This window comes from Perca fluviatilis, chromosome 11, assembly GCF_010015445.1.
Source record: "Perca fluviatilis chromosome 11, GENO_Pfluv_1.0, whole genome shotgun sequence".
Lineage (NCBI taxonomy): Eukaryota > Metazoa > Chordata > Actinopteri > Perciformes > Percidae > Perca > Perca fluviatilis.
The window spans coordinates 21,822,174-21,847,865 of NC_053122.1; the positions used below are offsets into that span (position 1 = coordinate 21,822,174).

The window sequence follows — 25,692 nt, forward strand, 5'->3', positions numbered from 1 at the left end:
AGGAGGCCTCTGCGCTTCCGCCAGCCTGGATATTCCAGAGTACACTCAACCTAAACTCCCAACAGCTGGAGTCAACCACTGCCTCACTCCAACTCCAAAACAATCACGAAAACACACAAACGCCTCCCCCCCTCCTAGCCTCTACGCCCTGTCTCACATCTGGGCCTTTGCTGCTTATTATTGTGAACTGAGAACAGTACATTTTTAAACTTCAAACCTAAAAGAATTCTGAGTTCTACAGAATTATTTTTAAACTTCTTTTCCATGTTAAATGTATATTGAAATGTTGTATTTTGTCAACCAGTATGTCTCCTCAGCATTATTTTGTGAGATGCGGTTACTCTTTGTCCTGCACATAGTGAGTCAGTCTCATACTGTGTAACTTTTGTGTTTTGTATCGCCTGCCAAGAGAAGATGTTAAAAATCAAAAAAACAGAAGCGCAAGAAAAAGTTTCTTCAGTAGATTATTACTACATTCAGACATTTTATAGACCTAATGATTAATCAAGAATATAATTAGCAGATTAATTAATAATCATAATAATCAGACCTTTCAGACCCTGCTAACTGCCCTTCAGCACCAAATATTCAAATCAAACTGCATGCAAGCTGCAGCAAAATGTGATTTTCGTTTAGACACATTTTAAGACGTGAAAAAAACTTTGCTTCAAATTAGAATTTGTGTCCGATACAGTTTTCCCACAAAAAGGATAAATTAACAACTTAAGTCTTGTAAAATGACATCTGACAACAACACGTCTCCTACTTGGACTGAAAAGTCCAGTCTCAGTGTATGTTCACTGGAGGTTTCAAGTTTCCTCATCACACTTGTGTAAAAGTTGCATACTGGACACAATTTGAATCTGACTGTGGCTCTTTGCTGCGTGTCATTCCCACTTTCTCTCCTCCCTTTCCTACCTATCCACTGTCACTATCAAATGAAGGGAAAAGCTCCCCAAAAAGTCCAGTGTCAAACTCTGCACATGCATCATTCTGCAAAGTGAAGCTCAAACATCCAGGTAAAGTAACAATAAGCAAAACATATTTTAAAGTGGAGGGGGACTTTAAAGCGTGACATGTCCTGCATCCTCTCACCATGGCGGGTATATGTGGATGATATCTCTGGGTGCAGGAGTCAGCTGGGCAGCAGTCTCTCTGTTGAACAACACCAGCATACAAGCTTTTGACTCAGAGAGAGGGTTACTGTGTTGGTGGCCCTCTCCGGGAGGCCGGTGGTGCTCACAGTGTGCCAGTTGCATGCTGCACTCCTCCTGAATCTCCAGCACCTCCAGCACCAGCACGCCAGGCCTGTCCACTGGAGAGCAGAGCAACAACAACACAGATGTTGAGTGTGTGTGTGTGTGTGTGTGTGTGTGTGTGTGTGTGTGTGTGTGTGTGTGTGTAAAAGAGTGCACTCTTGCTCTCTGTGGGACTCATTATGCATAAGAGACTAATTAGATTTTAGCATCAGAACAATTTGCACTGCATAACTGTGAATCTGTTACTGACTCAGGCCGAGTTGGATATGAAATCCTGCCGAGTGATTTGGAATTTTACCACGGTGCTGACTGTGCTTTTGGCCAGAAACAATAAAGTCGACAGAGATAATTAAGAAGAGCAAATCGAGACAATGTCCTGAAGCTGTAAATCAAAATGAAATAAGACAGCAACTTGGCTGCATGTACATTTTGTGTGTAAACTTGATTGCACCGAATTGTGAAAATTGCACCACGAGAGCTCACAGTGGGTGCAGTTCAGTGACGTAAAGCCGTAAAACCCCTGAAAGTGGCCAGAGGGGGGATTTTAATATGATAAAAGTAAATCATATCAAAGACAGCAAAAAAAATATTTTGAGTGAAGTTTTAACATGCATTTGTCCAAACATGAATTTGAAGTGCTTCATTTGTGCTTTGTGCATTTAGGTCCCAGATTACAAATCATCAAAATAACCCGGGGCAGTAGGCCAACACTGTCTTTAAGTCCTCCTCTTGGCCTATAATAATAATAATAATGATCTGATAAGTTGTAGGCAGGGCAGTATGTAGGGAAACAATTCAAAGTCTGTGCGAGTGCAGTTACATCACACGCCAAAATTACAGCAAAAAAGATAAACATGTGTCCTGTAACAGCATGATCTAGCCAGGTAACAGTGGTAGTGATAAGAATGTACCAGGGAGTGGAAGATCTATTAAAAAAAAAAAAAAAAAACTCTCCTTAAAATGATGCACTCTGCACGCCATCTGATTTTAGTTGTTTGAAAACTCTATATGAACGGAAGCGGTCGTCAATGCAAAAAAACACTACTGATTGGAGCTTTAAAAATGAGGTCATGTCAAAATAATCCTCCATGCTTTAATTCTTTACACATTACACTAATCAAACATTACGCCACAAACGCTAAGTTGGATAAGGTGGGTGTTTTCTTTTTCCACAATCAACTGTCACCTTTAAGGCACTGCTTGTGTCCTATTATAAAGGAGATACTTAACAACAAGAGAACACAAGGCGTTTGGTACACCACGGAAAGGAAAAAAAGAACTAGGCAAGCAGTTTCCTGTCACCTACATATTGAGTTCAATGTTCGGAGTTACAGTGATCAACCTACAGCCGGCACTTCTCTCAGCGTGGCCTCTCCATACAATCACAAAGAAAAGAATCACACCTGTTCAGAGACGGGCTTCATCCCACTCACAAATCCAGGTTCAGCGTTAAAAGTGAATGGTGATTCAGAGGTGAATGTGTGCGGCATCCTGGGTGTAATTGTGGAAAATCCGGTAGCTTTGTGCGTGGATCACCTGTTGTTGAGGTGTCGGAGATGGACTGGTGCCTCCAGAAGCTAACAGCTGACCTCTGTCTGCACTGGAGTCGATTCAGCCTCTCCGCCAGACCTCCACTATGCAACAAACACAGAGGTACAGTAGATGACGTTACGTAAGAACAAAAGTGTAAAACAGTTTATTTCAAAGAAAAAGGATTGTCTGATGCAAAACACAAGCTGTTGAAGACTACAGATAGCCATCTGTCAGAATTGGTGGGCTTGGAGATGGCAATGACATTCAGCACCCACATCATGACACCAGGTGTCCCTTTCATCATCGGTTCTGCAGTGGAAACAAAGTTTGACGGTCGTCTGGCAGCAAGCAATACGTCTTGTTCGTTTGATTGCTCTTATAATGAGGCAATACACTGTGACACTTGATACATACTGTATAATAATGTGTGGTAGATGTGAAGTGATCAGTATTGGGCCAGTACTAACCTTATTAATCAGTTATCGGCTACAATAATGGCATAAAATTCTGTGCTTATATGATCATTCAGTCACAGCGGGTAACTGACTCAGTTTTTAGCGCCACAACAATCCCTGGCCTCATGTTACCTTGTGTTCCACACACTGTAGTAAATTGGGAACATTAGTACTGGATTGGGAATAGGTATCAGCAGATACTCTTCGTTAAGATATAGGGCTGCATGAGTTGGAGAAAAAGTCATATATTGCGATTACGACGGCGATATAATGGCATCATGAGTTTACTTGATTAGCAAGGAAAATGCAGATAATTAGCTACTAAAATGTATGTAATCACACAGAGTGACATCGCAATTAGATATAAGAATCTGTATCACAGTACAAAGAGCTGAATTGGTGCATCCCTGATGTGACTTGTGAAAAAAAAAAATATATATATATATATATATAATATATAACAACTCAAACCTTTGAAATTTCCTTTTCTTTTTGGCGGAGTCTTCAGGAGTCTTGGTCAGCATCTTGGACTGCGGTTTCTGAGGCGTCTGCAGCATCGCCTGAGCAGATCTGACCCAGTCACTGATTGACCTTTTGCTGCCCTCACCAGTTTGGAGAGGAGAGTCCGGTCTACTCAAAGTCACTGTGCCATCAATACTCTCGCCATCAGACACGTAACCTGAGATCTCTAGCTCTGTCATCTGGGGATGAAGTCAAAATTATAATAAAAACTTTAAAAAATAATAATAATTTCACCCAATTTTGAAACCGGGCATGTTTAAATGAATCTGAACAGTGTTAAATTGCAGATAAAATACCACTATATATCAGGTGGATATTAGATATTTAAAATGGCCTCAGCATTCAATACATTTATAGTCATTAAAGATTAAATAAAACCAATAAACGTAATCATACTGCGGGTGGATATGGTACACTGATAATAATATTAATAGCTTGGATTTTTGTAGTGCCTTTCAAGGGACCCAAGGACACTTTACATGAAGGCAAAACAAGTAGCAAACAAACAGAACAAACAAAATACATAAAAAAAAAAAAAAAAAAAAGGATTTAGTGGTTGCACTGTGATACACTATCAGGCTGATTCATTTACAAGATATGGTTACAAAACGATCTTTTTTGCTGTATCACTGCTCACTACACCTGAGGGAATCAGTTCTCATGGAAAAATCCACAAGGAACCTGAGTTCCTGTCATGTGCAGACAAGACCAGCATACCAGGCTCTGTCAGCCAACATGCTCTCTTATTTGAATCAACTTGACCCTGCTAGGCAGAATGCCAACAGACGTCACACACTAAACAGCTACAGAGAAAAAGGAACACTATGTTCCTGGCCCTGGCTCAAAAATGTTTTCATCCAGCACTGAAAGCATTGTAAGTACACAGCTCTGCACAGCCTCATCCACTCGCAAGTTTTCTTGAACAAACAGTAGTAAAAGGATGTTTATAGCCCTGCTCTGTTGACACGGCCCTGATCTAGTGAGGAGCCCTGATGTGGTGGAGGTTGTTGACCCTTAAAGCAGTTGATGACAGCGGACTAGGACACGCTTCATCTGGGAGGTCACCATCCTCTTTGGCCTTGAGATGCAAAGTAGCCCTTACAGCTCCGCCTATCCACTTTCAGCGCTAGTACAATAACACAGAAAGCTGGCAGACATACGCCGAGTGAGTCAGCCGCACATTTATCTGGAGTAATGAACTTGGACTTTTCTCCTCTGTATCCTGTTAGATCCGGTTTGATTTAAAATTGGCAGTGTGTAAGCAAGCTTTCCGGGCAGCAAAAAAAATGTACACTAGGTTCCACTTTGCTGCTTTAACTGAATCAAAATCTACCGTATTTTGACTGAAATGCTATGAAAGATGCTATATAACTAAATGATATTCCCATTACAGAACATCTAATTGAGTGATGAGCAATCACACGGCCAAAATTACAACATGCATACATTTCAGTACAACCATATTGGAAAAACCAGGACCCATAAGACTGTCTATGAAGTAGACCTCTGACCACAAGCCTCCTGTTAGGTGATGTTGAGTTTTTTTTACCCCCAGAGAGCTGATAGCAGCAAATTAAACTGTGACAAGGGGAAGTAGCTTGGTCTGTGGGTGAGAGTGTGTGTGTGTGTGTGTGTGTGTGTGTGTGTGTGTGTGTGTGTGTGTGTGTGTGTGTGTGTGTGCTTCCTCTTTATCACAAGATACCGGTTACTTAAATGCATCTTAAGTTTAATTAGCGCAGTACTGTGCTGATTCGATTGATTTCTGGCTTCAACCATCGCCATCTTGTTCAAGGACATTTTCCAAAACCGCTATCTACACAACCACATCAACTCATCAATTTGCCACATCTAGCTGATCAATTACATGTTCTAAATGTGTGCTACAACGACTAAACGCTGTGTGGTCTTACACCTTCACCACTCCTTGTACATTCTGTAATGCCAGCCCTGCCTTTAACAAACACTGCTCCTGAATCACTTCTGAGAAGGAACAGTCAATCCAAGTCTCCAAAGCATACAGGAGGGCCCGCAAAAGATTGACTACTATGATAACACAAATATGTTTGTCTAATGAAATATCATGAGAAGCGTGTTCAGTAAACCACAGTGTATGCATCATATTACGTGGTGTTTTAGCGATTATTTTCATTATTGATTCATCTGCTGATTATTTTTGTCGTTTCATTTTCAGAGAGCAGCACAAATTCTCAGAGCCCAAGCTGATGTCATTGAATGACTTTTGTCTTAAAAAACGGTCCAAACCTCATAAATATTCAATTCACTGTAATGTAACTCAAACAATGCAGTACAGCCCCACATTAAGCTGGGACCATCAAATGTTTGGCATTTCTGGCTGAAAAATGACTTAATAGTCAATAAAAGCCAATTAATCTTCTGTCAATTGATTATTTAACGGTGTTGCAGCTCTACCGTGTTTTGATTTCAATAAATAACACTATTAAAATGGTTTAATTCTTTACACATTTGAGTCTCAGAGGATCACAAGCAACTATTGTCTTCATTAAAGTAGAAAGGTTTCATCTTCATGCATTCCAAACGGTTTTAATGCTTTGGATCAGTGAATAAGTGGCAGCTTCTTTCTCCACACTCAGCACTTTATTGCTACCACAGCTTGTGAACCTGAACCCAGAAAGAGCACAATGCAATGCTGGTTTGAGCCTGTCAGGCCCTTTTAGGATATGGGAACATGACTGCAATACTCCACCTAGTGGTATAATGGCTAAACATAGAACAGAATAATAAATCAAAATAAGTAAAACAATGATATGAAGACTTATAGAACACAATAATAAGTATTATTTTACATTACACTTACACTAACATATGCATTCATGCCATATAAGCCCAAACTGATGGTAAAGCCCATCAGGTTTAATACACACTGTTTAACAGAACATCAACTTGTGTTTTAATGGACTTTAAAAAAAAAGAAGAAAAAAAAGTACTGACACATATGACACTACTTCTAGGATAAATGCATGTACTGACAGTCAACTGAACACTTAATTAGAAACATACACTGGACTCAATAAGCTGTGTAGAGTTTAAATGGTTGTGTGGCACCATCTAGTGTTCATTAAAACACATAACACCCTTGAGAAAATGTGTTAAACTGTACAGTGGCTTGCATACGTTTACACACCCATGCTAAAGTTGACTAAAATATATAATAAAAAACATCTTTTGGAAATTGATCTTAATGCCTTAATTAAAAAAAAATGAGGAAAAATCCAACCTTTAAGGACACCAATTTTCTTTGTGAATGAATAATGTATCGTAAATAAATAAATGTTCTTCCTTAAAATACAGGGGGCATAAGTAAGTACACCCCTATGCTAAATTCCCATAGAGGCAGGTAGATATTTATTTTTAAAGGCCAGTTATTTCATGGATCCAGGGTACGATGCATCCTGATAAAGTTCCCTTGGCCTTTGGAATTAAAATAGCCCCACATCATCACATACCCTTCACCATACCTAGAGATTGGCATGGGGTACTTTCCATAAAATCATCTCTCGATGCAAATCAAACCAGCTATTAGGCTAACTGAAATAAAACCATGCCAATCTCTAGGTATGGTGAAGGATGCATAGTATCCTGTATCCATGAAATAACTGGCCTTAAAAAAATAAAATAAAATCTGCCTGCCTCTATGGGAATTTAACATAGGGGTGTGTATACTTATGCCCCCTGTATTTTAAGGAAGAACATTTATTTGCGATACATTATTCATTCACCAAGAAAATTGGTGTCCTTTAAAGGTCGGATTTTTCCTATTTTTTTTAATTAAGATCAATTTCCAAAAGATGGTTTTTATTCCTCTTTTTAGTCAACTTTAGCATGGGTGTGTAAACATATGCAAGCCACTGTATGTTACATAGAGTGAATCTCACTTTTCTATTTGATAGCTCCATGCTCCTGAACCCTGGCCATCTCAAAGCTCCTTTTCCTGCCCCGAGGAGCAAGGATCGTGGGCAAGGATGACCGAGAGCAGCCTTCCAGGAAGCCGTGGAGCTGAAAGACGTTGCTTACTCCGCCCATACAGCTGACAAATTCACCTGACGCTTCAGAGGAAAGGATGTCTCATCCTTCTAAAAACACATTTCCTTGTTTCCTCTCTCTCTTCGCACGATTTCCTTTTGTTTCTCCCATGCTTTCTCGGTGGGACGGACTAAGACGCGAGGAAGGGAAGCAAGTGGAGGAGCCATGGATGCAGTTTAAGGGAAGTGAGATTCAGCCCCGGTGTCTAGTCTTGCATTGCCAGACCTATCTCCACAGCGCTAAAGTATGGCCTGGCTACACCGCCTAGCTATTCAGGGATAGGGTAAAAAACTCTGGAATGTTTGCATTTCTATAAACCAATCACAACCGTAGTTGGAGATAGCAAAGGGGGGGGGTCAGACTTTATGCATGAAATGAAAATCCATTGAGCCAGACTATATAGTGTCAGAAGCAACAAAAAGTATCAGAATAAGTACACTTCACTCACATTTGTAGGTTTAAGAGGTAAATCTTCTGGCTTTTCGTCAAAGGACTCCGACTCACAGTCAGAGATTTGTTGCCCGCTGTCCTTTTCAGCATCACATTCATCCAGATCACTGTCTGTGTCAATAAGAGGAAGGTCATCTAAAGAAAGAAATTAAATTAGTTTGACAAAATTTTAACTCAAGGTCCACTTACTAGCTTTTTTGTGGCTTTTAATCACACAAATCCTATCAGTGAATGAAAATCAGCTCAGTTGTTATCAAGAGATCAAAGAAAAAATGCTTATTTCACTTTCTTGCCACAAGTTATATGAGAAGATTGATACCACTCTCGACATAAAGAGTGGTATCAATCTTCTCATTTAATTCTCTGAAGAAAGCAAAGACGCATTTTTCCCATAAATTTGGAGTGAAGTACAGTATTCCCTTAAGATGATTCAGTGTTTCCCACACATAGACTAATGTGTGGCGGTGTGCCGCACCATCAACACCGGCCGCCGCACATTTCGTTATTAACAGGTTATAACCGTTATAACCGTGTTGAGGATGAGGAACAGCCTGAACCGGAGGTATCAGTCTGAAACAGAGCTGAACAGTCCGACCAGTGTAATTAGTTATGTTATTAATTTGTTTACAATATTTTCAGGCTTCAACCAGTGGAAGACGGGGTCAGGGAGAGAAAGAGATAGATTCTTTAGGCATTAAAGTAGGAGAGGAGGACAGCATCCAACAGCGTGATCCTCCTCACGTTTTTGATACTTGATTGTTACGACAACACCCCCTGTGATTAATAAGTCTTTATGGAGTATTCTAGACTTAGTGTAATATTAAACTTAAAAAAAAACAAAAAAAACTCAGCAGGTCACAACGGACATAATTTACCTTTATCAGTGCTGAGCATGTGCAGCACTCTTGTGTAAGACTGTATGGGAGCTGTGGGTCTCACTGGTCTCTGAGGATGTTGTTGCTGTTGAGCCGCAACTCTGGAGAGATGCTGCTTCTGGTTCTCATCATCAGACTGTTCACCGTCACTGGAGCTCCACGCAATGTGCACTGGGTCCTCATTACAGTGAACAGCACTGGTCTGGACTGGGCACAACACAAGAGAAGGAATTGATGAGGTGTCTGTTAAATTGTAACAATTAAAACCATAGAGACCTATCCACAGAGTTGAGTGGTTACACTCCCCACATATGCACCCAAACCATATTAAGCACACAGTTAATGTATATTCCTGTGTGTCCGTTACTCTATCCTCTCCACTGTCTAAATTAAGAATAGAATAAATCAGGGGTGGGTATTGTTTGTATTGAAATTGTTTTTTTTTGTTTCTTTTCAACAAAATGCAGAAGACCTCTCAAACATTAAATGTTGTCTAAACAAGCATCTGTACAAAAACCTCCGTAAAATAGTGTTGAACTGGCAAATTATGAATTTTAAATCAGAAACCATCTGATCAAAGAATAATAAAACAAATCTGACCAAACAATCAATGACATCTTTCAGAGCTTGGCCGTTTTTGATAAGCTGTATTATGACCATACAAACAAAATTTAGGTAGGATATTCAGCTCTAGTAGAAATCAAGTATTCAGTCCAAACCTATATCAAACAGAATGTGATTTTATTAAGCATGTGAACATTATAATTATAATACTTTTGGTTAATTTAAATAACAAAAAATTCACATAATTGTGAATATTACTGAGAAATAGGGATGGGAAAGAAAATTAAAAAGTATCGTGATTTTTTTGTAGAACGATTTTGAAAATCTATTATTTTCCCCAGAATGAATATTTTTTACCAATGATTCACCTAAATATTTTCTGTTTATACGGTACTGCTGACAGCGACTACATCGGATCAGTTTCCAGCAAAACAGAGGGAAAGCAGAAAATGTACTTCCTTTCAAATGAAATAAATGTTGACTGACATGTGATGTGCATTCTTTCTAGAAAACAATTAGTTTTTAGAAATGTCTCATGATTTATTGTCTCTAGAAGTGTATTATTCAGCTTTTGTTGTTGTTAAAGAAGGAAAAGAAAATAGCAATACTCAATACTTACTAGAATCGCAATAAATGAAAATCGAAATACAAATCTAACTGGCACCCATGTATTGTGAAAGAATCGAATCGGGACAAACGCATACCGTCCCAGCCCTACCAAGAAAGCCCACAATATGTTTACAGTGATGATAACGTATCATTATATTGCACAGATAGCCAACATTAGAGTAAAGCAACTACCTAAAGCAGGGGACTGAGCCAACCTTCTTATGTCAGAGAGTTTCCTTCCTGATGACTTGAGGTTCTGCAACAAAAACAATGTTGGGGAATAATGCATAACAATTGGGGGTTGGGGTAACGTTAAAGTGATTAATATGGGTATCCATTATGTCATCATGATGCATCTCACAGAACGTTATCAACCTGAATCACTGGAGTGTCCAGAAAACTGTCTCCACACTTCTCCCAGCTCTTGGCGGAAGACACAGATGAAAGTGATGGTGGCTCTCTTCCCACTTTTGGTAAACCATTTTTGACATCGTCCGGAAAGAAAACACACTTTATATCCTTGTAGTATCTTTTACGCTACAAAAATTGAACATAGAGGAAAGAGGGGTCAAGTCAAAAACGTTCTTTATCACTCAAAGAAAAACACTTATTTGATAGCCCTTATTTAGCCCTGATTCTCATTGTGGTGGCTGTCCGGCATCAAGTTTAGTTTTTAACATGATATTACAACAGTGGTGTATCTGTATCTGACAATCTAACGATACATTAATTGACTGACAGGTAAACTCCATTCAACTGTGGGCGGCCAGAGGCAGATAACTTGGGTTGCCAAAGCTAACTGGCCTGTAGCTTAAAGTTAGCGTAAACTGGCTAGCAATTTAGCTAGCTAGCTAGCAGGTTCCTTACCTTTCTGGAAGACATGGCGACAAAGTAGAGTTAAGTTTAAGCCACAGCTGTAACGTTAGTTAATGTGTGTCCACAGAACATTAACGTTATCCAATCAAATCCCCTTGTATTAACCCATCATTGCGCAATAGAGGTTTCCCGGTGGTTGCTAACTTACTAGTTTTGCAAACTAACTAACGTTAGCAGGCAACAGCACATAGTTCTTCTAGCGGTTGCTCAATTTGAAGAGGGGTGTGTTTGATTATTCAACAGCGTGGACCGGAGGCAGTCCGCGCGCGCGTGTGTGCGTGCGTGAACTTTTGATTCAAAATGACAGTGGTGAAAAGTAACTAAGTACATTTACTTAAGTACTGTATTTATGTACAATTTTAAAGTACTTGTACTTAACTTCAGTATTTTCCATTTTTTTCTTCAAAATATTATACATTTTTACAGATTTAAGTACCCAACAGTATAAAAAGTAGTTAATATTCAAAGAGTTCATTTGCAAAAAAAACAAAAACAGATACAAGCCATTCCATTCTTAAAATGAATAAACTAACACCAGATTGATTGATATTCCGTGGCTTGCACTGAAAAACATGATTTAGATAGATATATCTCTGAGATATATTTTTGCAAATTAACTCTTCAATTTAGCTCCACATCCACCTGGATTATCATTAAAATGCTGATTATTGTATCCAATACAATTACATACAACACTCTTCATAATGAGTACTTGTTTAGTATTTTCACACCGTTGTATTATTACTTTTACCCAAGGAAAAAAACGACCACCTATTCCAACACTGCCTGCTTGTATAAAGCATTCTCTGCATTGGATACAGGTTATGGTAAATTATCATCTAATGAAATATGTATTGTTACATGTAAATTGCTCACTTTCTCTTGCATGATGTATCGCTGTGTGAGAAACTTTCTGCTCCATCTCTGAATAGAGAAAAGCAGCCTCAGTTGAAGGCATATATTATAGATAGTTGCAGCACATAACTTAATATAGTTCTGATAACTTTGACCAAGGCTAGTTGCTGCTGTTGGAGTGACATGACAACACTCCCATGGACTCAAAATGTAATTTTATTACAGCAAATCCATCCGAATCTCAACATCTTTCAAATAGCAGGTTAAACATACAAAAAGCTCACTTAACATACTGGTTTTTTATTAAATATGTAAAAAGCAGGTCAAGTTATTCACAAATAAAATGCAAACATGCAACACGTTTTGTGGGGGAATGCATAATGAGTGGGACATGAAAAAAACAAAACATTTACCATTCATTAATTATTGACAGTACATGTTTACATTCCTTTTCATTTATACAATAATATATAACTGAATCATTATGGTGCACTGCCCAGTTCAATATTAGTAAATGCAATATTAAGAAAGGGTATACAATGTACTTACTGGAATATAGCATGGCAAATTACTCAGTGAACTGACTCTCCCTAAGACCTGTGGTTTAAAAAAAAAAAAAAAAAAACACACATCTGAAATCTGAACAGACCACAAGTTCCAGCTGAGGTTTAAAACTTAAAATGCTGCATTGTAATAAGACTAGTCCACAATAATGTTTCTTCCTTCCAAACGTTCATGGCATACCAAGTTAACTCTATTACCAAACCACTTTGTATGGTGTGAATAACACATTGTTGAGCACACTGATTATCTGAAATTTGTGAGGATAGTTGTCAAACAATCATAAGTTGCCATTATACTACATTTTATTCACAATTCATTGACTGTATTGCCCTCCTTCATGAGGCTGCAATGCAGAATCTCGCACTATTCCTAAGGCTTAATAATAATAAATATGGTGAGGGTCTATGGACAGATTGTCCAATACAGAGTCAAATGTCAGTGCAACATATGGAAGGAGGTTAAATAAGAGCTACTACGAGCCCTTTCAGGGCTTTGCTTATTGCATTCTTGTGATTAATATTGTTGATATGCAAAATAAAAAACTAAATAAAATTGAAAAAAGGACAGAAGCTGGGAAGTTAACACTTGCACTGACAGGTAACAGCTACCTGTCTAAACTTCAGCATTTCATAACGTCTACTGGAGGATTTGAATTGACTTTCCACCCACACAGTCCTTGGAAACTTCTGTGATGGTCTGAACGTGTTCTGCTGGTGAAGGTAGTCACCACAAACCTGCCACAGCCGTTCACCAAAAGTCACAAAAAACATCAAACAGTGAGCAGAGGGATACAAAAAATAAAAACCGGTGATGGTGCTTCTATTCAGGAGGTGGCTTCGTGTGCTCAGTCTTGGAGAGAACAAAAGAATAAACCATGAGGAAAAAAAATGAAAATCCTTTAACAGTTCTCACATATTAAAAAGAGGGGTCTGACTGCAGTGAGGGACGATGGCAGTCAGTATTCATCCTGTTCCTCCTGCTGATCATCTGGCGCCTCCTCATGGGCTTGCTGGTCCACTTCCTGTCCGTCACCCTCAGCCAGCTCTGCCCCTTCCTAAAAAACAGACACACACAACAGACAAGCTTAATACTAGTGCTACTGAAGTATGCTCCAAGGCACACATGTGATTATACACAAAGACTGACTTCTTATCTCTTTCAACCACACAATAACTTTCACATGATTTTACCACCAGGATAAATGCGTGTTTTACTGGCGTACACTGTTGCAACAACGTATCTAGGGTCAGAAAAAAACAAAACAAACTCCAACTGTCCTGAATCCTGTTTAGATCAATCGAGGGTCAGAGACTGACCTGTTCGTCTGAAGCATAAAGGACTTCCATTAGCCGTTCGACAAACGGGGCATTTTCTTCACCATGTTCCTGGCACAGCAGCTCCACCTCTCGCAGCTTGCTAAAGTAGTAGTCCCTCTCCTTCTCCACTCCTTCCAGTGCCGACTTTAATGTATTCATCTACAAATATTAAATTCAGGATTATTTTTAGCATCAATATCAAAACACACAAAAATACGTGGGCTTTGGTTAGTGACAAAAGGCGAAGAATAACCAGTCACAAATACAACCATCAGATGAGTAACACACACAGTTTTGCATTAAACTGAGAAACTGTTGCATGTTAAAAAGGACTTTGAAATGTATTATATAAATTAAAAGTTCAGCAGAAATAATGTACAATGTTTAAACCTGCAATAATTTTATAATTTTTTTTGGATGCATTCAGGTTAAAATTCTCTGTAGGTTGATAACTATGACTGACCCATTTCACACTGTCATTTGTTACATTGTTTTTATAAAAATATCGATTAAAGTTGTCTGACGTGTACACGTCACATGTAACTAGAGACGTCCAAAGTATGTTGCTTAATTGATTATTCTATGGATTGAAACTCCATAGAGGTTTAGATAATCTATTGATCCATTTTATCATTTGTCAAGTAAAACTGCATTCTCTTCATTTGGTACCATTATAAATTAAATACTGCTGGCTACATAAACAAGTTCCAGCTCACTTTCAGAATGACTGGCTACATTTGCAGAAACTTTTTGGCCCGCTCAATGGACAACTACATGACATGGCTTCTATTTTAATGATGTGCAGCTCTACATTTTAAACGTACTCCGCCATGTACAGTGTCTGCACTTGGATTTTTACTTTTTCTGTTTTACTGATACAGGCCTATGTGGATAGGTCCTCATAAATTGACCGGAGTTTAGAATGCCAACACAAAGAAAGTGGAAGGTAAAACGTGCGGTATACTCGCCACGGACGACCTGTATCGCACCAGTGTGATGTCATGAGAGCGCCCTAACTATTTATACTCGCGCATGGTGCTCACTAGTTGCAGTCTTCTCCTCAATAGAGGTGGCGCTAATGAGGAAAGGCTACCGACTTTGCCATTTCTACGGACTAGAAGAAGAAAAAAGGTAAACAATGGCAGAACTGGCAGCAGCACTGACGTCAATGTTTTGATTTGATGACCTACTTCGTCGCGCACTCAAAATCCTGGCGTGCCAGCAAGACCTACATCATTTTGACATCACACTGACGCGTGGCAGGTCGGCTGCGGTGACTGTAAAAAGGCCTTAAGGGACATTCGGCCAAAACTTAAGGACATCCGGTGGAATTTCCGGCAGCACCTGAACAATCCCAAAATGAAACGTCGTCGATATAGAATAACAATACTTTAGTGATAAAACAATTAATAAGCTGCAGCCCTACTACCATCAGTGCGGTTTACAAGTGTAGGAAGTAGAAATGTGAGCAATGTGAAGAAAACCAAGAGTTTAGTGCTGTGATTGTTGGTTGCCGGTGGTCAGAATTGAGCTTTTTATAAACATACCTGCTCGGTTAGTTGTGTGACCTGTGCTTCCAGTTCTTTCTCTCCTTTGGCAGGAGCTGGTGTTGCAATTGCAGGGATCTTTTTGGCTGATGAGGGTCTGGATGTTGGTGTTGAGGACTTGGGGGTTGCAGAGCTCGACCTTGATGCTCCTACAGCAGATAAAAAGGTTTACTACTCAGAGATGGATGACTTTCAACGTCATTAATTTAGGAACTGTCTCCCAGAAAATTACACAATTTATCTGAGCTTGGACATAATAATCACATGAGTTGTTGATGTGAAAATAAATACCATGGGCCAGGTACATGTGAAAACATGCCCATGTGTCTGCAAACATTTCACATATACTTGCATAGCAAAATAAATGTTTACAACTAACATAGTCTCGCATTGCCAGACCTTCCTCCGTGCTCTGGTTTATTGCCATTTCTTTAAACCAATCACAATCGTCCTGGGCGGCGCTAAGCTCCAAGCGGAGCCACGGTGCCACTGTAAAATAGTCTCGGGAAGGAACTTGTTTTGGTAGAACATGTGCACGTTCAAAGGTTGTTTTAGTCGTGGAACAGAAAACTCAGATTGGACAGATAGTCTAGCTAGCTGTATGGATTTACCCTGCAGAGATCTGAGGAGCAGTTAACCATAGTCTTCATAAATCCACCGCAATTTAAAATTCCAACATAAAAAAGGCTGAAGGTAACAGGACATCCGAAAACGGACATCCAAAAAGAGGGACATCTGGCGGAATTTCCGGCAGAACAAGAGCAATCCCAGAAGTGGAACGTCATAGATATAAAATACAACTAACATAACCTTCGCTTTCATTTCTGCAGCAGATGAAGCTCACCTGCAGTAGGGGAGCTGGCTGCATGTTGGGACTTCTTTGGCAGGTTGAAGATCTGCTCACCAGGGTCTGGTGGGGGAATGGCATCCTGACCCTGTCTGGCTGCAACTGGGTCATACTCTTTACCATCGTAATTGGCATCAAAGAACTTCTTAAACCACTGGATGAAATCGAGATTGTCTTGAAATCTGCCTTTAACCAGTTTCTCCACAGGAATAATCTGAAACAAGAAAGAGCGAAAAAGAGAATCTAAATATAAATGCATGCAGTTTACTCAAAGAACATCCAGTGTGGAGCAAGAATTTAATTGCTTATAGCTTGAACAGGGATTAAAGTCAGGTTAAGCAAACTTACCTTGTCCACATTCATCCGTTTGAAAGATGCCTGCAACAGTTTGAAATTGTGAATGTACTCGTGCTCCAATTTAGCTTGAAACTTGACCTTCTTAAGACTGATGCAGCCAGGGAAGAGCAGATCCATTAACTGGCAATACGCAGCTCCTAAAGACGTAAAAAATAAAAATAAATAAATAAATAAATAGTTAGTTGATTACATAATCCCTTGCTTGAAAATTAGAGCCCAGAAACGGACTGGGATTTATCGTGCCTGCCTTTGCACGACAAAAATCAAGCAGAATAAAAAGAAAAAAAAAGACTGGGTGCTTTTTCTAAGTCCAGATCAATGACACTGTTTCCTTAAAAAGATAACTATTAATGCAGATTCTTGGTAGCATAGCTATTATTAACTGAGGCCTAGTTAGACCTTTATCCATTTTAAAAAGAGGGCACCAGTCCAGCTCAACCTTATAGTGTTGCAGCGATCAGATAAAACTCACATAAACCAACTAGAAAGCACTTAAGAGGTAATCTACATCAAACAAGTAGTTTACAACTTAAGAAAAGGGAGGTGTGTTTGCGTTTCTGTGGGCAGAGAGTGATTGAAATTGGATTACTTGGTCCCAGCAGGAAACATGGCAGGCTACACGTTTATTTATAGACAACTCTCTGCCAGGGAGAGGTGAGCATGTTTCCACAGGTTTCTTTAACTGCCAGCTTACACAGAATTATGTGAACACTGTGCTCTACAGGCGAAGATGTAATCTCTAAAACATGCTTTCCACAGCTTCTTTGACAGTCACAGTGCAAGCAGAGAGAAGAGGATAGAAAGAAGTATTTCATTCTGTTCTTACCTGAGGAGAGCTGCTCCACTTTTGTATAGTTTAGGCAGACAAGATCGTTAACCCAAGCAGTGATGTCATGCCTGCTCATAGTCTCCTGGGTTATTGAGGTAGAATATACGTTGACCGCCATCCCCCAACTGCAACAGAAAAACAACAACACTTAAAAACAAAAGCAATTATGCATCTAGAATCAAAAGGTGCCGTTTCCTCATACTTTAGGTTTGTTATTAAAATTGTTGATTCATTTTTTATCTACAGATCGTCTAATAGACTAATTGTTTCAGCTCTAAATCTGTACACACACACAACCTACTTAAATGATACAATAATAATAATAATAATAATAATAATAATAATAATAATAATAATCTTAAGTATCAACCATTGCATCTATCCCTTCCTCATTCTTTCTGCACCTACTTTCATTGACCTTCCTATATTACTGCTTGTGCCCCTGTATGTCCCTTGTTATGCAAGATCCACCATCTACTTCCTCCCCTCACTTTGTGTTGTTTTTCTTTGCGCTCCGGGGCACCATTCCACCACTATACGGTCTTCCCTACCTTCCCTTTCCAGTCCCCTACATACCACCTCCACCTTTTCCATTCCAAAAAATACCATTCCATCTCAAAACACTGCTTAAACTAAAGATTAAGCAGTTAAACAGCATGGCTACAACACAATGAATACATGCTTAAAAATTCATTATTACAAAACATTGGTCTTTCCTTCTACACACAATAATACATCCAAAATTCATTACACAAACATTAGGGGCCAGCGCTCTCCCCATACCACCCTTCTTCTTTCCTACCACAATCCATTATTTCTCGCCAATGCACTCTCTCCATTTCCTGCATTATCTGTCCTTCCTTCTGTCCTTTCAATCTTATTTCACTTGTTCCTCCCTCTTTATTCCACCATTTCCTCCTCTTCCTTCCTTCTGTAGGACGCAGCTACCATATTTTCTGCTGTCTGGTGTTATCCATCTCCATCCCTCCTCCTCCTCCATCCATATCCAAGGTTACCAGTGTACACAGTGTCTCTATCCATTAACGTTAAAGTCTATCACAAACTGCAGCAACAAATCATCAGTTAACCGATTCCAAAAAAAAAGAAAGAAACAGGGCCAGCCGATGTCGTAATAATAAAGATTATCTGCTGTAATCATCCATTTTCTCCATTTCTCCCTGTCCTCTCTCCTTTCTGGTGTACTAGTTTTCACTGTTCTCCGGAGCCGACACCAAAGCGGAGCTGATGCCTGGATTAAAAAGCGGGGAACCGGGCTTGTCAGCGGCGTAATAATTATACACTCTCCTTTCTGCTGCGTGTCTGGGATTGTGTGCTCCATGTGTCCCTGTCTGTCCATATCCTGTGTCTACGTGTCATTCTTTCTAGGCCGCGGCCCTCTGTGTCTCCTCTCACTGATTCACACCACTCAACATACCAATACCATTACACACAAAAAAAAATAACAACATAATACTAATACCAACTATAATTCTAAACACCATATACCAACAAAAAAAAAGCTTAAAAAACTAACTTAAACAATTTAAAACACATACAAAAAAAGCTACAATATAACAAGAGACTAAGATAACAAAAGAACAGCAGATGGTGCAGCAAACCAAACAACGAGGAGAGGAGGAGGAAGAGAACAAGCGGGAGGCTTCTGTTTCTCCATTCCCTGCTCTGCTTTGTTCTATATGATGTCCCATACCTGGGTTTCCACCTTTGTCGCCACTGTTGTGTTGGGTCCATGTGTCCCTTTACTGCTCTCCATTTGTGGTTGGGTCCTGTGGGCATTATATCCTGTTCTCTCTTCCTGCTTCAACAACAACGTGCCATCTCCTCTTTCTCTCAGGTCTCTCTTCCTTGTCTTTGTCACTGTGGTTGGTCTCGTGTGTCCATGGTCCTCCTGGTCAATACCTGTCCTTGGTCTGGCTTCTGTTCCTTTCGTGTCTCCATGTTTGTGTGGGATCATGTGTGTCCTGTGTCTGTCCATGTGGTCCGTGTGCTGTCCTTCACTCATCAATCTCAACAATACCCAATCACTAGTGGTTTGTCAAAAGGAAAATGCAGCCCACTTAACCTCCCCTTCATCTTTGTTTTTTCACAACTTACACATGTGCTTGTGGCTTGAAACAGGCCGCTCTAGTCTGTGGCGTGCTGCATTTCCACACATGGTTGCGAAGTGCCGTTTTTTTTTTATGATTCTAACCATATAAATCAATCAATGACAATATCACCATAAAAACCATCATTCTCCTCACGATGTGGGCTGTGTGGTCGTCATCCTGGTCTGTCATCGCTGTGTGTGCTCTGTGTGCTGTGCTGCTGTGTGGTGTATGTCTATGGTAATGAATAAATTTAATTAATTAGTTTGTTTTGGGGTTTTAGAGTATGCGGGTTCATCCCATTCCATCCATTCTGTCTATGTCTGTTGTCTGCGTCCATACCACACAAATATACATATATATAAAAAAATATATATATATAAAAAAAAAAAAAAATAAAAAAAAATAATATGTGTATGTCAGCCAATAATGCCGTATCATGCCGCGAACGTATGTATCAATATGTGCATGTTATGTAATAATAATGTAATAATGCTGCATATGCGTAATGTAATAATGCGCGTATGGGTGTAATGCGCGTAATAATAATAATGCCGTAATAATGCGCACGTATGTAATGCGGGAATAATGCGTATGTAATGCGTAGTAATAATGCGCACGCGTAATAATAATGCGTAATAATGCTGCGGGTAATATTAATGTGTAATGCGTATGTGTGTGCGTATGTATGCGTAATATTCTGCGTAATAATGCGTATCAGTAATGTGCGTAATAATGCGCGTAATGTACGTATGTGTAATGCGCGTAATGGGTATCAATAATGCGCGCGTATCGTAACAATAATGCGTGCGCGTAATGCGTACGCGTGCGTACGCGCGTAATAAGTAATATTAATGCGCGGGGTGCGTTACATGTCCTGTGTCTGTCTCTCTCTCTCTCTCTCTCTCTCTCTCTCTCTCTCTCTCTCTCTCTCTGTCTCTGGCTCTCTCTCTCTCAGGTGTGTCTCATGTCTAAGCTGGCTCAGTCATTTTATATATCATTTTCATTTTTTTTTTCTTTTTTGCTCTCGCCGCTCATTGTGTCTGTGTATCATGTATGTATGTATGTTTTTTTTATGTAATATAGCTGGAACCAGTCCAGTTTTGCACAAATGACTTAAATAATGAACTGATTGTTAAAATTGTGGCCGATTTATTTTCTGTCAACCAACGAATCAATTAACCGACTAATCATTCAGCTCTAAAATGTGCATGGATTTACAAATATCCAAAGGGGTGTTACAATATGCTTCATCGTTTATCCAAAGATCTCAATTCAATACACATGGTGTTGTGTTGCAGTGCTGTTGTCACTAAGATATCTCCCGTTTGTGTTGCTACATCTGTTGTTTTTATATTGTGAAACACTGCTTTTGTTGTGTGGTATTTCCTGCTGAGCAACCGCTCTGAAAATTCATTCAAGTCTTGTACTACATTTAAAAAGGGGTGAAATCTCAGCTACGTGTTTTTTTTTGCTGTATTGAAATGAACATTTTATTTTGTCAAATTGTGAGACTGACAACAGTCCACATGTCCCATGGATCATTTCACCCCTAGTATTAAAATATCTGTAGGAGTTGAGGCCAATTTATATTAACATGGTAAGTAATCAGTGATACTGATAAGAAGCTACTATGTGTGGACCAGCAGGTCATGTATTGAACAGGCATGATGGAAAACTGATTTGATGACACAACTACATAACAACATTGAGCTAATACAACACAGCTGTTTTTTTTATTACAGGAGCATTAAGCATTAAGTATAGCAAATCATACAGCCCTTAACTCTACTGATGTAGCTTTGCCTTTGCTGTCAGGAGCCTGACACCCCGGCAGCAAAGGCCTCAGCACAAAGTTACAGCATTTCTATTATTCTGTAGAGTTGTTTTACTGCCTTCATTTTTTTTTTTTTTTTTTTTTAAAAAGGTAACCTTCTATGACAGTCCTTTTAGTTTTGATGTGGAATTTAGAACACAAACAGTTAAAGAAATCCAGGTACAGACTTTTTGAGATTAACAAACGATCTAAAACATCACCATCAGTCCAAACATTTTTGGCCAGTAATGCTTTAAACTTTTTTTTCATGTACTATCAGTTTGGAGTTTTTTGGGGTCAGGCTGAGTCAATCAATCAATTTGGTCAATCAATCAATTTTGAAATTCATGAAAATCGTTCAAGGTACTATTCCAGTGAAATGTAATCCCATTAGCTCCTTCAATTTGTGCATGATTCACGTGTGTGTGTGTGTGTGTGTGTGTGTGTGTGTGTGTGTGTGTGTGTGTGTGTGTGTGTGTGTGTCCACATCACAGATGGTCTGACAAGTAGCCTAGTCTTGTCACCATCAGTCAGGTCACTAGGCAAAATGTTTTGTTATACGCACTTTCTTTGCTTCTTCTGGTACTTCATCAAAGCCCTACCGTAGCGGAAAGGAAGCATGTTTCAGAAGCCTTTAACAGGGCGTTATTATTATCAACAAGAATGTCATTCTTCAGTGTACACTAACACCTTCAACTGCAGTGCCAGTAGTTTTTTTTTTTTGTTTATCAAAATGGTGAATACTATTTTAAACTGTCCATCGAGGCTTTTAAAAATGTAGTAAGGGATGTCTAATTCTCTCAACATGTGGTCACCATCTGTGTGCTCATTTAAAACAGTTTCTCTGGTGCCACCATCAGGCCAATATTTATTTACAACTTATGAACTTTTACACAGAGCATACAGACAGACTCTTGATCTCTGATAAATCGGACAAAAATAAAAAGATAAATGTCCAACAAAAGAACTCTAATTAATTGTATCCAATATTATATACCTCCATTTTGAGTTGTCTTACACCAGTTCCAATATTTACTACACTTACTTAGCCTATTATGGTTATTCAACAGGATTATTACTCCATACTGTATGTATAGCCACAGCTTATTGAAGTCGCCTTCTTCTAAAGCTTTGCTTTGAAGACATTTCAGCACATATTTCAAATTCCAACAGTGTTTTGCTGTGAAATTATGGCCATAACTTAAATCTCCACTCTCATTAATTCAGCTAAAACTAATCATACTAGAGGTTTTAAAAATCACATGTAAGAAAAGAGGATATATATGCCACGGATTGCATAATTTGACTAGGACTGCAATTATTCACCCTTGTACTGAAATGTGCATTAAAGCTACTCTATTAAGAGTTTTTATTTGTATGCATGCAGTGCTATATGTCTACAACAGCAATGCTAAATGCTCTTGAGACAAAGTGACAACTGCAGCAAATTGGTCTGATCACAATCACACAACGGCAAGCACCCAGGTCCGCTTTGTATCTGGCAGCAAGCAGAAAAAGTGTGAAAGGCTACAATAAATTGGTCAAACTTAAGGGGCAGCAAGAAAACAAGAAAATCTGTGCTGCTTGTTCACATGGGCAGCAACTGCATTCCCCATACTGTACCACTGCTAAATTGAGCAGGCTGTTATTGAAATGAACTTGCCACTTTCAAGTCTGACGGGCCTTTACGTGTCACCACAGAGGTAAAGCATGCATGTCTGTCTGTTTAAAACAAATGTTCAGACTGTGAAGCCTAAGAATTAAATATGTAAATTTTAGGCCATAACATGAGACACATGCCCTCTGTCTGTGTTTCATAACGACTTCACCTGTAGAGGGGTTGTCCTCCTTGGTGCTCTTAACAAAGGGCTAGCATTTATTTTTCAAAAATGAAAAGCCAAAGACATATCGGTCAGACATAGCTGTCTGTTATATGTATTTCTGGGCTTTCAGACTAATTAACCTCAGCACAGCATTGTTGTTTTAGGTATGAGTGAGATCATTGAATACAATCCAAGTCCAATTTGGGAAAATAGAATTGTGAAAATTAAGGCCTATTAGATACCAAAACAGCTACATAATGGCTTTTAATACTAAGAATTTTACAATGCTGAAAAGCAATTCACCAGGAATGTTAAACACAATGCAGTGCATTGCCAGATGACGTTGCAGAAAATCAGGTTCCACCTTTTTGCCGAACAACCCCTGGTTTGAAATGATTTAGGGTGCTGTGTTTTTTTTTTAACTCAGTGATAATGTCTGAACATGGCCTTAAATGTTTCAAGACTGTTAAACTGAAAGTTTAGCTATAGATAAAATATGCTGCAGGCCAACTTGCAGGGGTAAAGAATGAACTAAATGAAACGCCAGAAAAATGATGTGTAAAGTCCAGTGCTGTCACTTTGGGAAACAGTTACCTCAATGCAGATACACACCACGAATGTTGTGGTTTGTATTTTAGTGTGATGAATTTGTTGGAATTGATTGGGGTAAGTGGGTTTAAGTAGCTATGATAGAATCGGGTGGGTAACAGACTAGAAACACATCATGCAAGCATGATAACCTAGCTTTTTTTGCTTATACGTTAATGTTGCTTGCTTTACGGTCTCGGTTAATGCTGTACGTTAGGCTACGATAAATCATTGGCTGTTGTTAACAAGCTCTTTCAGATTAGAGGAAAAGAGAGCTGTGTTTGCTCTCTACATTCATATCTTACCAGGCTCTCGCCTGCACAGGGTAATCAAGTGGGTGAGGGGTGACAGCTCCACCCAACAGACCCAGCCCTCAACATTCAAAAAATAGCAAGGAGGTCAGTGTTATCCTGAATTGTGGGTTGGGCAGGTTTATGGTTTGCTAGCTATTTAAGTATATTATATATATTCAGGGTATAAAATATTCTTGACAAAGAGAGCTGTGCACAAACAATTTCAGGGGAACATTTAACCTAATCAAAATGAAGACAAGGGAGGACCAGGACCAGGGAGGAGGGAGCCCTGCTTTCTCATATTTTACATTAGTATCTTTTACGCCATTCCTTTAAATACAACATGTGTGTAAAGAAAATTTGTGTTTTTTGGCATTGGAAAAGGACAATTTTGCATTCAAGACAAAAGACCAAGGTGGTCCATGGTCATCCCCTCTTCTTCTCGTCTGTCCCAGTGCACGCCACTGCTCAGAAATAGCTAACTGAGGAAAACACGAGACAGTCTTGCCAATTTCTGAGATTTTAAAAACAAGTCCGTAACAAAGCAGCTCGCAGGAGTGATTCTCGTGAATGAAGCTAACACAGCTTCGTGTCGGGAATGCCAGTTAAATGAGAAACGATTGGAAAGCAGGCTACATACGTAACGTTACAGAGTCAAACAATGGCAAAGCAACAAGAACAAAAAACAGTGTTTTAGCAAGCCAGACGTTACTTACAGTAACGGTAGAACATATTGTTCAGCTAACCGCCAAGTTACAGTAACGTAAGCTAACTTTGTTCCTGCTTTGTCAGGATAGTGACAGCCGACATATGCCCTAACCCCTGTGTAACATCACCATACGAACCACCGGTACACACGTAAATACGCTCCGAGTTTGGCATTTACACACCATATTGCACGTCTCAGGTCAATTTACAGACTGGAATTGTTCAGCAAAACAAATCTGACTTACCAGTGAACTCCGATCCGCAGGTTACAATGTGTTAAAAATGCTGTTTTACGGCTGAATCGCCCCACCCTCAAACGCCCGTTCTCACTTGACGATGAGCTGAGATGGGGCAGCTGATTGGACAACGCTTCATCGGTGTCCCAGCTGATTGGCCCACTAGTGACATCTGTAGTAAGTTTGACCAATCACGTCTTGATGCGTTGATCATTCAGAACATCCGACAGCTTTCCGTCTTGTCGCTCTGTGTCACACATGGGATGTATTCATAAGGTGTCACATTTGTTCTATATCTATGGTGCCACATCACTTTTCCCCACAGAGAAACGCAAAATATTTCCGTAAACTAAATATTTATTCAACACAAAAATGGGCAAAATCCACCAAAATATAAAATATTTTAGTATCAAATGAATAACATATAACAATAATATTAGATGATTATGCATATAATTGGCCCATATCCAAAAAGAAAAAATCAAAATGAATGAATGATGACTTGATATTCATTGTTACAGTGGTTCAATCAATCAGAATGGCAAATATAAAAATAAAAAATAAATGTTAATACATTTTGAATATCTGAGAATCTTTGAC

At 39.2% G+C, this 25,692-nt stretch overlaps 2 protein-coding genes across 2 annotated transcripts in view; both read right to left on the bottom strand.

The window, feature by feature from the left end:
* Positions 1-11,442, bottom strand: part of spidr (scaffold protein involved in DNA repair) — a 34,660-nt gene extending 23,218 nt beyond the window's left edge. The window contains exons 1-8 of the mRNA XM_039816222.1: positions 11,197-11,442; positions 10,705-10,866; positions 10,522-10,585; positions 9,157-9,363; positions 8,280-8,416; positions 3,719-3,948; positions 2,796-2,893; positions 1,096-1,315 (exon numbers count right to left, since the gene is read on the bottom strand). Of these exons, the coding sequence (XP_039672156.1) occupies positions 1,096-1,315; positions 2,796-2,893; positions 3,719-3,948; positions 8,280-8,416; positions 9,157-9,363; positions 10,522-10,585; positions 10,705-10,866; positions 11,197-11,211 (1,133 nt within the window). The 5' untranslated portion in view covers positions 11,212-11,442. The remainder of the gene's footprint in view (positions 1-1,095; positions 1,316-2,795; positions 2,894-3,718; positions 3,949-8,279; positions 8,417-9,156; positions 9,364-10,521; positions 10,586-10,704; positions 10,867-11,196) is intronic.
* Positions 11,443-12,340: 898 nt separating this feature from the next.
* Positions 12,341-25,193, bottom strand: mapre2 (microtubule-associated protein, RP/EB family, member 2). Its single transcript, XM_039815195.1, has 7 exons — positions 25,102-25,193; positions 17,518-17,645; positions 16,683-16,828; positions 16,332-16,548; positions 15,488-15,636; positions 13,941-14,099; positions 12,341-13,678 (listed from the first exon to the last, which is right to left on the bottom strand). Exons 2-7 carry the CDS (start codon positions 17,636-17,638, stop codon positions 13,580-13,582), a joined length of 891 nt encoding a protein of 296 aa, XP_039671129.1. The 5' UTR covers positions 17,639-17,645; positions 25,102-25,193; the 3' UTR covers positions 12,341-13,579.
* Between the last annotated feature and the right edge of the window lie 499 nt (positions 25,194-25,692).